The sequence below is a fragment of the Agelaius tricolor genome, unplaced genomic scaffold (genome assembly GCF_023055355.1).
Source record: "Agelaius tricolor isolate 1412-34295 unplaced genomic scaffold, bAgeTri1.0.p SCAF_7, whole genome shotgun sequence".
NCBI classification, from domain to species: domain Eukaryota; kingdom Metazoa; phylum Chordata; class Aves; order Passeriformes; family Icteridae; genus Agelaius; species Agelaius tricolor.
In genome coordinates this window covers 15,117,678-15,130,901 of record NW_027269267.1, presented here as the reverse complement: position 1 = coordinate 15,130,901, position 13,224 = coordinate 15,117,678, and the positions used below count along the sequence as shown (strand labels likewise).

The following is a 13,224-nucleotide window of genomic DNA, read 5'->3' as shown; positions in this document are numbered from 1 at the left end:
ATAATATTTTCTTTGTTTAGTTGTGATATTTTGGTGAAAAGCACTTAAGCAAACCAAAGCCAGAGTGTGTTGCAAATTGCTGGGAATACATCCCTGCAAACAGCTCTGGGTCTTGGTACAGCTTGTCCAGGGGACCCTTGCCCATGCATATGACTGGTCTGGACAACAGAAATGCCTCCTTACAAGCATCCTTTGGCTTACCATCCCCTGAGGGAAGGGCACTCTTACCTGCCATTCTCAAAAGGTGGCTGTTTTTAAAGGTAACCCTTCCCCAGCATCTCAGGGTGTTCTGGTGTGTTTGGATTCCCTTGCATACAGCAATCACCAGTTGTGGTGACAGTAAGGGATTTTCTCCTCGAGTCTCTTGATGCCCTTTCTGCTGCTGTTGGCAGGACCAGGGGCTGAGCACACAGCAGCTCTGGGCACTGGCACTGCTGGAGGCTGCCAGGAGAGCAGGCTGGGCCCTACACATCATTACCCAGATCAAGAGGTTTCTTGTAAAACTGGTTATATTTGAAATGTGTCCCCACCTCCCAGATGATTGCTACAGCACTGCCAGGGTCAGCTGTCAGTGGTGTCACTGTAGTGGATGCTCCCTCCCACCCAGCCCCTGCCTTTCTTCAACTCCTCTTCCTTGCCTCAGCCTGATCAGCCACCATCTCACACCAGCCATTCCCCTGTGCCCAGCTGCTCCCAGAGCTGGGGCAGCCCTTTGGGGAACAGCTGCCCTCACTTTAATAAGACTTCTCTTTCCCTGGATATTGTTAACTTTGAGTAAACTACAAGTATTTTTCCCTTGTTGTGATCAAAAGACCTGGATGAGGTATCAGAAGCTAGCAAGTAATTGGGCACATTCTGAGATGATGGCACTCTCATTTTCAGTTGAAAGCTGCAGAGATCCTGTTTTCATTCTCCTGAAAAAGAACACCACTTCTGACAACTCAGAAGGCTCTGAGAAGTGCCCATCTCCAACACAGCTCTGGTGTTTTTGCCAGTAGAGGAGCTTGATGTACCTTAGGAATGGGGAGATTGGTACCTGGTGGGCCCTGTGCACTGCTCCATCCCTCCAGGGGGACAGCAGGTCTCCCCCAGGCTCTGCCCTTCCATACTGGGAAGGAGTCAGGTGAACTGGAGCCTGAGTCATATATTGGTGCTGTATATGTTCAGTGCAGGATTAATCTTTTCTGTGGAACAGTGCCATCATACAGAAGTATGGCAGCTACACCTCACCAAGCAGTGTGTGATGGGCAGTTTTGGAGATGCTTGGGGATGAATTAGGAAGGAAGAGGCCAAAGAGAAGCAATTTTCATACCTGTGTCTTTATACCTCTGTCAGAGGTCATTGAGGGTAAAACCTCCTGAGTTGGTGGAGGAATTGGTGGAAGAGTAGGAATTGATGGGAGTGTAGACGTACCTTCTTACTGGTTATCACCAGTTCACCAAGAACTTTATCAGGATCTTTCTTTGAAAACCACTGGGTGCACCATGTCCTCTCACCAAGAGGGTCTCTGGTGGGTGAAATACAGCCTTTCTGTATTTCAGAAAAGGCTGGGAAGGAGGGCTAGGGACTCCTTCATGGCTGGGCATCATGGCCATGAAACCCTGGCGTGGCATCCTTCAGCTTTGTCTGGGTTCCTGGCCAGTCTGACAAATCCCTTTTGCCATCCATTTTCATGAATGGCAGCCTTGTGGTTTTCAGAAAGAGTATTTAACCAGGAGCTTGAACACATTAGGTGATATGACAAAATACTCCCTTGATCAGTTTGCTGGTTTTTCCCCTCCTAAAGGACATACTGAAATATTGTCTTAGCAGGCCTCAGGAGGTACTATCCATGCTATACCTCATCCAGTCTAGCATGTTCAGGGATTTCAAATAATTTAAAATTTGCTATTTATTGCTATCTTTAAAGTTAAAATACAGTCAGGAGATTCTGATGTTTTCAGCACTTGACTCCTATAACAGGAGTCCTTAGTGTATAAAATCCCTGTGCAACCCTGATGTTCTTTTATTACACTAGTGATAGGATTGTTTGGAATATGAAAGGTTTAAGATACACTTTTCATGAAAAATTTGTATCCCCTCTGAAAACAGCTCTTACACATTAAAAATATGCAAGTGATTCTTAACAAATAACATAGCAATGTTTGGCTTATCAGAAGAGTACCTTGCATAAAACCTTTCAGTGCAAGCTTTCTATATAGAGAAAATTATTCTCATAAAAAATAATTTAAATTTACCAGATGAAAGTACAAGCCTTCAGCATCCAGCAAGTGTGAAACATTTAATCAGTAATTCTTCATTTTATACTTTCAAATAGGTAAGGAATTTCCCCCAGGCAAACAAGGAGGCCATTTCTGTGTTGGTCTGATGGGCTTTCAAGACACCATAGATAGCCAAGAAAGCAGCTCAGTCATTGGTTTAGAAAAAGAAAGGTGATTCCTGTCTTATTTTATGGGAACTAAAGTAATTAAAAGCAAGACTTCTAAAAGCAGTTTCTTTATATGCTAATTTTATGCAGTATATTTCAGGTTGTTGATAGGAGGGAGGGCTTCAGGTCTGATAGCATTTTTGTTACTAAATATGGTCCTCCTCAAACCTGAAAGACACCTGACTGAGTCAAAAATAGAGTTGGAGCAGAATGATAATTCTTGCCTGGGAACAGTCAAGGCAGGTTGGATTGACAGAGGAAACACGTGCTAGAACATGAGGAGAGGAGAAGGGAGCACCTTTGTTAAACACAGCACAACCAGCCAGGAGTGGTGCCAACAATTCACTTGTTGGCCTTGCCAGGACAGTAATAGTAGAGTCCATGTTTTGTGTGTGTGCCCCTCCAGTGAGCTCCAAATTAAATTACAGTATCTCAACCTGATCAATGTTGGTATAACAATAATGATAATCTGCTCCCCCAGCTTTCTCAGAGTAGGTTTTGACACCATTCCCATTGGAGGTTTTGGCAAAAGCTGCTGCAAGACCTCAGCTGAATGTGGCACAAAGAAGATAAGGCTTTTTTCTCAGTCTGTTTTACCTTTACCACACGGCATGCTGTCAGTAGCTTACAGTGTTCAGGTGCTCTGTGCCTCTTTCATTGACCAGTCAGAGAAGGGGTCCCAGCCAGCATGGCAAGGTGCTTGAGCTGTCAGCAGCTGTGGCATGGGCAGCATCTCCATGCCCTGCCTTGGGTGTAGCCTGGCAGTGGGAACATGACAGTCTGGCTGGGAGTTATTTAGTCACACCAAGGATTTTGTTATCAGTATGGAAAGCACCACCAGAAAAAGCAATCATGTAACTTGATAACGTAATTGTTATCTGTTAACGTCTTCTCTGAACCAAAGGGGCTTCTACTGGTTGAAGTTAAAAATAAATTTAAATTTGTTATGCTATAATTAATTCAGTATGTTTCTGTCTGTTTTCAAAGCCCTGAGTAAGTTAATGTAAAAAAAATTCCAGAAATACACTTCTTGAAAAAGTAGTTAATAAAGTAATACACAAAATAATTTGTCACAATAATAAGACCAATTCTGCTTAAATACTCCTTATAAAAAAAAAAATCATTGATAACAATGCAAAAAATTAGCACTTTTTTTTTTTTTTCAGGGTTGATGCCCAAAGCACTAGTTGGGAAACAGAGCTCCCATTTTTTGTGTTGTACATTAACTCTTCCATGGGGTGATAGACTGGAACTGCAGTTCCTGCTTTATTATCAGGAAACAAGGACATGGCTTTTCAAGTAGTTCCCAGAATAAACAATGCAGGAGGTTTGGTAGATTAAATTGAGTTTTATATGCCATTGCAGTCATAGCCTGGCTGATTTTAGCTTACAATAGTACTAAGAATTGTATTGAAAGGAATTTCACCATTAGATATATGCCTTATGTGCTTGTCTTTGGGATGAAATATAGACTTCTCCTAAGTGAGGCTTGTCCCATAAGCTTATGTAACTTAAGTCTCTGTGTAATCCAGCAATTAGAGTGCCAATATACAGAAATTTTAATATCATTATCAGAATTCATAAACTTCCCAGTGGGATGCTAAGGTTGTGATTACATCCTATACCTTCTAAATCTATATAAAACATTGAGAAGTTCAGCCAGCTGGTCTTTCTTTTTTTTTCCTGAAAATGGTTATTCAGCTGTGTCTCACTGGTTATGTCCCAAATTAGAGGGCTTCCTTTCCTGGGAGCAGCTCTTTGTATTGCTTTGCAATGGTTACAAAATGAACTGCTCTGGAAAAATAACCTTATTTTCTGACATGACACTCAGACTGCTCAATCTTGAAGCTGTGCACTGTCACTCCAGTAAGACCCTGGTAATGAGCTGAAGGAGAGAGTTTTGCAGATATTAGAGAGATATCTGAACAGCATAGGAATAACCATGAGATATATCTAATATGGAGGGACAAAATAGGGGCAGAATTAGAAATAATATAATATAATACACTATAATAATATAGTAAGAGTTAGTGATTTGGCAATTTAATGTGCTACATTTTAGTTTATTTAGTTCTTTAGTACTGGAGAGACAGAGGGTTATTTAGCAGTAGCTGTAGTACCTGAAGTGCATAGGAGAGCTGGGTTACATTTGCAATTTAGAGATACTTTGCTAAGTGGGAGGAAAAATGCCTGCTGATCAGAGCCCTGTAATTTCCACTGCCTTGTTCTCATGGGACCCAGTGCAGCACCTGCAGAGGAGCAGGCACTGGAGGGCTGTTGTATGTGGGCTCACACCCTGTGCCTGTCCCTCACTGTGGTGCTTTCCCATGGAGCATTTGTGCTCTTGGTGTTCCTCAGTGAGGACATGGGGCACACTAAAGCATATATTGTGGTGTTGGAAAAGCTGAAACTTGCTTTTTGCAGATAGCATATTCCTGTATTAGAATTGTTTGATTTAGTGCTCTTTACTGCAGAGTGCTGAGTGACTCCTTCTATTGCTTCCATACCTAACTGGATTCCCATAGGATGATGTGGGCAGGCACTGCTTTGGAGTACAGGGTTGGGGATCTGCACCAGGTGTGTCACCAAATCCCTCCTTCCTCAGGCAGTCTCACTGCCAGGCTCTAGCAGCTCCTTTTCATCTCTGCATGGCATCTGTCTGACACCTGGAGGTGGTGGGAGCTTCCCACCAGTGAGCAGCAGGCAGTTTGCAGATCTGCCAGGGTTCTTCCCCAGGACTCTGTCAAAGGGCCTTGAGCCATTTCCCTAGTAAGGAGGAAGATGTGTCTGCTGGTGCACATCCAGCAGAGGCAACCAGGTCACAGTTTGTGGCACGTGGAGAGGTTTTCTCTTCCCTGCTGTTCTTTACATTCATTCTTGATGGGAGCCTGATCACTCATGCAAAGGATTTATCTTTAGGGGAAAATGCATAATGGCTTCCAGTCAAAGTTCTTCTCTCCTGAATATGTAGACAGATGTAGAAATAGGTACACAAAATAGGATAAAAACTAAGGAAAAGGTAGATCTTCAAAAGGCAGCTACAGGTTTACTGATGGTCACCATAGATGGGAAGTCTGAAATTTTCTAAAACTTCAGTATGAATTTAAAAAGTAAGTTAATTAACCTGCTATTCTTCAACCTAACCTATCTTTGAAAAGAGAAGTTGTCATAAAAATACCATTTAATAACCAGGTATCTTGTAGTCTGTTTAGGCAAAATATATAATGTGAAGATTGATAAAAAAGTGTACTCTCAAGTGGCAGTGGTAAAATCTTACGCTTTTTGTTATAAAAAAACACATCAAAGTAAAAACCCTAACTTTATACTTTCTCATTAGTGACTACTGGTGTTCCTTAAACATTTATTTATAGATCAGTCTCAAAGAGAAAGAGTTGTATCACTTTCTGTGCCCCTTTCCTTGCATAGGACTTCTTGTGTGAGAGCCATTTTTATTGGCTTTTGACACTTGGCCTGGAAAGGCATGCAGAGCATCCCCTTGCTCCTGCTTGGTGGGGTGATCCCAGCCCAGGTGCGTTCTGTCTCACCACTTTAGATGGATAAAGTACCTCCTTACTGCTGCAGGTTTGCTCAGATATAAAATTCCTCACATCCTTCATGACCTAAAGCTGAATAAATGGGCAGAGATTTACAGCAGACAGTTTTGTGTCTGTAACCACTCTGGGAAAGTCATTTGCCATAAAACTCATAATGCAGACGTAATTTGGTTGATAAATGCAGTAAGTTCACTTTGCTGTATTCACAGGGTCACATTCATTTTTGTATGTGAATGGCAATTGGTTTATTTTTCAAAATGTTTGCAAGTCTCATGAGTTTCATAAGTTGTAGTGTCAATAAGTATCTGTCCAAAAGCACGTTACTCGTTCTTTGTTATTTGTATTTGTTCTCCTTTAAAACAAATTTTAAAACCCTTATCTAGAAACAAAACCACATGCTGGAGATTTTTTACATAAATAATTTTGCTAATGTTACCAATACAGAAAAAAAAAGTGGGGTTTGTAAGGATAAGGAAAAATAATTTTTACTACTAAAAAGCAGATTTTCTAAATGCTTAGTTACTATCCATAAGTGATATTGAAAATCTATTTAGAAAAGCCCCCTAGTGCCTAAGAATTATATTCACATTAAGATAAACAGGAAAGTATGTGCTACCACTTACCTTAAGAGGTTAATGAAAGGCTGTTCATGCACAGTGACTAATCCAAACTGGGATTTTTCAGTAATAGAGAAAAATTACCAGTGTTTGAAAATTTATATAGTTTATTAATAATAAAACCTTAGCAATATTACGGAATAGTCTTTACAAAAGTGTGTCTTACTAGCAGGGTTTTTTCAAAAATAATTTTCTAGTGCAAAATTTAGTTGAATTTTATGTACATAACACAAGTCCTGTCCCACCATGTGTTGAAGGTAGCACAGTTCTTCCACAGATAGAGGATGTGTCCCAGCCAGGCTCAGCTGGGCATGAGCAAGAGCTGGTATGGACATCTGCTACATAATGCCCTTGCCTTAACTTCAGTAACCCTCCTTTATTACACAGCCACCTTGTCTCACAAAAAGGGCAGTTTCTTTTGCCAAAGCCTGACCTTTGAAACAAACTTTCTGAATTCTTAGTGATTAAGTTGTATGAACAACAGCCATAAGATGACAGCATCTCCTGAAGCTGCAGAAGTGATACCTATGAGGCAGCAGTATCCTCTTTCACTTAGTGCCTTTTTCCAAATAAATCCAAGATTCTTATTTTCAATGCTACAACTGTTCATAGAATAGAACAGGATGAAATCTGAAAAACATTCCCTCTTGTGCTCTACAAAGTCTCCCTTTCCTCAACCCCATGAGTCCTGAAATGTGCTGGTTTCGCCTTTTGTTTGTCAGGGGGTTGGGGTTTGGTTTTGGGGGTTGGGTTGGGGTTTTTTTCATTTTGGTTGTGGAATCTAATGGGGTTTTTATTTTAAACAATAGGTTATGTAAAAGTTTCTCTTGACTGCTATACTTAGAATTTAGTTATATAAACTGTTTTCCTCACACTTCTTCTTCCTCCTCTCCTTGTTGACGCACAGAGTCCCAGGAAATCTCAGTAATAGAGAAGAGGCTGAACTGGGTTTGAGTTCTGTGTAGCATTGCTCACCCTCTGCCTCTCTGAAACTCATTTTCCAATTGCTGCCATGTGTGGAGTAAATGTCACCAATGTTTCCATCTGGGATTCTTTCTACCTTGTGTTTTCTGTCCCTGAGAAAATACTTCTTGTCTGCTTTCCAGACCTTTTGTGATATGCTCAAGAATAAAAATGGCAGTGCTTGATGTTTTCCTTCCTTTCCATCCTGTCTTTTGGAAAAAATATAATCTCTTTAACAGGGGTTAAACAAATCCCACCAGTTAATTGGAATGAGTTTGTACATCTTTACATTATGCACAGTTGAACTCTTTCCCAAAGTGTTTTTTTTTTAACAAAACATCCCCCAGCTTTGCATATCTGGGATTCAAAATGACAATGGATGTTAAGATCCATGGAGTTTCATTTTTTATTAGAATTTAGTGTAGTAAGCAATAGAACAGGGAATGCACTGAGAGCAGCCAGGCTTTTGAAACTGCCTGTGCAGAGACTGCATATCCACACAGAAACTCTAAGTAAACAATTTAGCTGTATGCTGTTTATTCCACCTCTCTCTTTCTCTTTTCTTTGCTAACACAGGTCCACAAAGATTCTCGAGTTCTCAAGCCCTAGCTTATGGAAGTGTGTAATGTCAGTGTGGTTGCAAAATCACACGATCTCCTAGCTCTGTATCTTATCCTTCACCCAACATTGCACAACGCTGGACTGTCAGCTAGGAGAACGAAAGGAGCCAGATTGTGTTGTGCCACCTCTTTTTCTAGTTCTCGCATAAGTTGCCACCAGGATATTTTTCTGTGTTTGTAGCACGTTTGGTGGATTTGGGGCACATTCTTTGCTTCCATTCTCCTCATTCATGTGACCCATTCCCAGTGCTTCCAAATGAGCTAATGTGTCTTCAACATGGAGAAAAACCAACTAAGTTGGTTAGGATGTGTATTGTTCTCTTGTTTTATTTGTGGGTTGTTCGGGGTTTTTTTAATTGGTCTTTGTTCTGTTCTTTTTAAAAAAACATATCTACAAAAAGAGAATATATAACTTTCTGCCCTAAATACCTCTTTTGCATCAGGGATGGATATTTTAATGGAGTGAGGCATAATAGCAGAACAGTGCCATGTCTCTGTCCTCACGAGCATCGCTGCATGCAGATTAGAAAGGCTCTGTAGTGCTGCTACTGTATGCCAGATTTGCTATTTGCTCTTGTTTGCATGATAGTATTTCTAATTTACTAATATGATATGGAAATAATGGCGCATCACCGATCTTTCAACATATTGTATCACTGCTTTATCATATTAGGCTAATACACTGCGAGAGTTGATAGCACCTCTCCATGTCAAATGGGAACCACATCTCTTGGCACTGAACCGATTGGACTCAAAGGTTGATAAACTTATCATTAGAGAATTGGCACGACGGAGACTCAACTTCAGCCTCTTGCAAGCAACCTAATGGCCTCCGTTCAGAAAGTCAGTTCTTCTTGAATAACTTTGATGTTTATAACAGAGAACAGACCTGTTAAAGCATAGACAACCACATGCCTGAATATGAGGCCTCCAGGAAGGTGTCAAAGGGCATGGCCAGTCTTTTGAAGAATGCACCCTTTCCACAGTGGGACTAGGCACAAAGTCAGATCCAGTCTACATGGAGCACATTTGCAGAAAATACTGCCCCCCGCACGGGAGAACGGAAGGGGAAGAGGGTCTTGGCAGGGGAAGGGCTTTGATGTCACTCAGTTTTGTTCTGCACACCTCGAGGAATTAAAGAGGGATTCAGCCATGGTAACTGTAATTTCCCATTGCTTGTACTGAACTCCAGTGAACCCATTCAGGCCAACCAGACAGAGTCGTGTCATTTAAGCGTGCTTCACATTAGTGAAGGAAGTTTCCTTACTGTGTCATGCTAAACTAAGTGTATTCTGTCAAGTGGAGGTATGTACAGACCTTTCAGAGACTTCCATTTATCCAGTGGTTTGTACTGAATTCCCAGAGGGTACACTGGCACTCGTTCGGACGGTGACGGAGAAGATACCTCACGCTGAGATTTATTAGACTCTGCAGTTAAATCTTTGGTTCCTCTTTATCTTCTAGGACTAAAACATGTGAGTGATGCTGCCTGGCCAAGCAGGCACAAAGTATTCTCTGTGTAACACCCAGACTCCGGAGGGCTGTTTTGGGGCCAGTATTTGTCTGGATGTCACTCAAAGTAGATTCAGATATTGTATTTATCATTATGTTCTGAGTCCCCTATGGGTTGATGTTTGCCTCTATCTCTGTGATTAGAATGTGGATTTTCCTTGATATATTTGGCTAAGGGTGTATTGTAATAATGTTAATGCTAATTACTTGATATTTCATACTATCTTACGGGGAGATACTTTTAAAAAATGTATTTTGAAATGTTTTCTTTCTGTTTGCTCAATGTATGGTATTGCATTATGTTAATACCAATAAAATGATATATATATATAGTTATATATATATTTCCCTTTTATAAAGAAGTAAATTATGCTTTTTTGCCTCACAAACAGGAAATGTGCAGTGAATAAAATGACATCATTCTGCCTTACAGCAGGTGACAAAGCTTATAATAGTTTTAATATTCTTTTTTTGAAAAATAAAAAGTATAGTATGACAATTAGTTGGAAATTCATCAAAATGCATGTTTTATATTTCTGCTCAATGGGACTGTCACAAAACAGCCTAAATATTTAGCAATGTTGTTTTGGCATCTTTAATTTTTTCTAATCAGAAACATGCACTGTATTGCTATTATTGATTACAAAACTGTACTGTCATAAATTTTTGCCTGTTGGCCAGATAGACAAACTCTCTAAGTTTGTCTGTAGGAATTGATTTTAAAATTTAATTTAGTGCTCTTTCCAATGCTTGGCAAAGGCAGAATTTATTTTTTATATAAGGTTGCCTTTGAAGTACCTGCCTCTGCCAGGAATGATAAATCACTGCTAAGTACATAAAGATTCTGCAACCTGAAGGATATGTGATTAAAATCTTGTTGGAATGGCCTGCAACCTCAGCCAGTCCTTTACATTCTGTCATTAAATTCCATAATTAGTTAGAGGTGAAATGTTTTGGAAATGAATTAGAGAAGCGGAAGCAAGGATGTGACTCTAAAATGTCCTTTGGCTGCAATTTGGGGTAACACTGATGGCTTATTTGCTGCTTGTAGCCAAAGGCCAGCATATATCTGCACTAATGCCTATTAGATTGTCTTCAGCTTCCTCTCTTTCTTTTCCCCACCCTTTCTAACATATTGTATTGAGTATCTTTGTTTTGCAGAGGCATTCAGAAGGGCTGTAATTAGCAGTCCCTGGCATTTAATTGCATACACATTTGTTAAATATTTTTCTGTATGCCTTAAAATAAAGTATAGAAAATGGCAGTAAATGTTTCTTTAATGAAGGCATTTGATTTATTCATGAAGTCAGGATTTTTTAAAGGTGTTATTTTGGGCTTAATAAAGGAAATAAGCCAGCAAATTTTCTGTCTTGCTTTTGCATAACCATCGTCTGTCAGGGCTAACGTTCAGTTCCTTTCTCTTGTTCCTTTTGTGGCAAACACATTCTGCCCAATGGGTGGGAAATGGACCTTTCTGCTGTGACCACTCTCATGCCAGTTTTGAGAGCACTTTATGCTGAGGTTCATGCATGTTCAGAAGTTCATTTTGACATCTGGTGACATGAGTGGTGTGTAGAAGAGCCACATGGAATTACTGCATCTCTCTCGTCACAGCAATAGCTTTTGTCCTGAAAGGTACCTTGAACTCTGTGTGGTGCTTACAGACCATGGGGGTGTGATGGGCATTCAGCAGCTGATGGGGGGTGCCTGATATTTGGCAGTGTTGTGCCCTGCATAATTAAGATGTAACTCAGGGTGCAGCTTAATTAGGTTGGAATCTAATCAGTGCAGCTATCATAATGTGCAGTTATAAATCCATTAATAAATCTGAATATTTGAATAAATATGACATCTTCTGGGATAACATTTTGGCGAGTATTTCAGGTCCCTTTCAGAAATGCCTCAGGAGGTGCTTCCCCAGCAGACCACAGTGGGTTACAGAGGTAACTGAGGCAGACATTCAATTAGCCTGGCCCCTGCCCACACTAATGTTTCTCCCATGTTGAAGGTAGAATTGCAGTTCCTTAGTGATGCATTTTGGAAAACTCCCATCTCGGTGCTACATTTCCATACAAAGAAGCAACTTGGGGTGTAGCCTGAAGCAGAGTTCATGTTCAGGGTGGGTGTTGCTCACCAGGAACGTGTCCCCCATCTGTTCAGGCTTGCTTTCAGGTATCAATGCCATAAGCCTTGCCAGGCACTGCTGTTGTACGAGCGTGACTGTGGCTTGATTCTGACTGGTGAGTAATGTTGCTGGGTCCGTATCGTTTGTCACTTAACCTTTCACAACTTTGAGTGCTGCAACCTTAGGTTAGGTTTGTAATACCAGTATTTTCCTCAAGGAGTAATTGCTTCTATATATTCCTTGTGAATTATTATTTGTAGGGAACTCCTCATCCTGTTCCAAAGCTACAGAATCCTCAATGTCTAGCAATTTTGCCCAGTTTGCTCCAGCTCCTGGCTTTCCTCATAAATACAAATTTTCTATTGTTTTTGAGCTGCAGGGCCCAAGGGGAAGTGTGCCATCGAAGTGGGATTGGTGCGTTTATTGCACTTCAGCATTGATAGCTTGTGGTAAAATTAAACAGCACTTATATCAGTGTGTGGCACAGAAAAATGTCAGGATATCCTATTTCATTGTGCAAAATTCTCCCAGAGAGTCACTGAAATCAGCAGATTAAGGTTAAACTGGTGCCTTCATAGGCAGCTTAATGAGTAAAGTACCATATCCAAACTTCATAGGCAGCTTAATGAGTACCATATCCAAAACCAAGAAAGGAGGCAGCTATAACCCTACTGCAGAAAAGTTCTGCCACTGATGAGAATTCCATTACTTTGGGAAGCTTTGGAGTGACTTCATTCTTATGCCCACCAATATAACTTCATGAAACAGCAGGACTGTGAGCAAAGAGGGAGCTACAGATGCTCATTTGAGGTGTGCAGGAGCTGTCAAGAGGCAGCATGAGCAGAAAAAGTTTATTATTCCCTCTCTGTGTCCCCTTCTCACTAACACAGTGACCCCTTAGCTGGCACCTGTACTTCACTGCTCAGTGCACGTCAGAAATGGCTGAATGTCACTGTCAGCTCCACAATGCAGATCTGCAGGGAGAGACAACAGGGGTTTTTCCTTATGCTCAGTTTCATGCCAGCTGTGTTTAGTAAGCAATTCCAGTTGTGTGGAAGGCTGAAGAGATGTGGCTGTGGTGGGTGTGGGACTCAGAGCAAGAGCAGCCCAAGTGTCCTATGAAGGTGGAGGTTGCACATGTGAACCAGCTCACACTGCAGCCAGCAGGGCACAGGAGGCCTGGGGGGCCATGCCTTGTCCTTCAGATGTCCCCAGAAAGGTGACTCCAGTGGAAAAGAGATTCTCAGGGATCTACGGACCCAAAAGGAAAACTGCTAGTGCCATTAGTAGTTCACAATAAGAATTAGACCTTTGGTGCCACAGCAGAGGCTAGGCATCTGTCAGGCCTGACAGAGGCTAGAGCTGGATCTTTTGAAAGGTGGTACCTGCCTGATTCTGGTATTGA

The 13,224-nt window shown here is 41.1% G+C and overlaps 1 protein-coding gene across 6 annotated transcripts in view; it reads left to right on the top strand.

The window, feature by feature from the left end:
- Nucleotides 1-13,224, top strand: part of CNKSR2 (connector enhancer of kinase suppressor of Ras 2) — a 207,743-nt gene that overhangs the window by 181,615 nt on the left and 12,904 nt on the right. The window contains exon 21 of one of the 6 annotated variants that reach the window (XM_071430408.1): nucleotides 8,856-11,055. The exons of 4 other annotated variants lie outside the window; for them this stretch is intronic. In XM_071430408.1, the coding sequence (XP_071286509.1) occupies nucleotides 8,856-8,860 (5 nt within the window). In that variant the 3' untranslated portion in view covers nucleotides 8,861-11,055. Of the gene's footprint in view, nucleotides 1-8,138; nucleotides 11,056-13,224 lie in introns of those variants that run through there. One more of the 6 variants, XM_071430407.1, reaches the window with a different exon arrangement.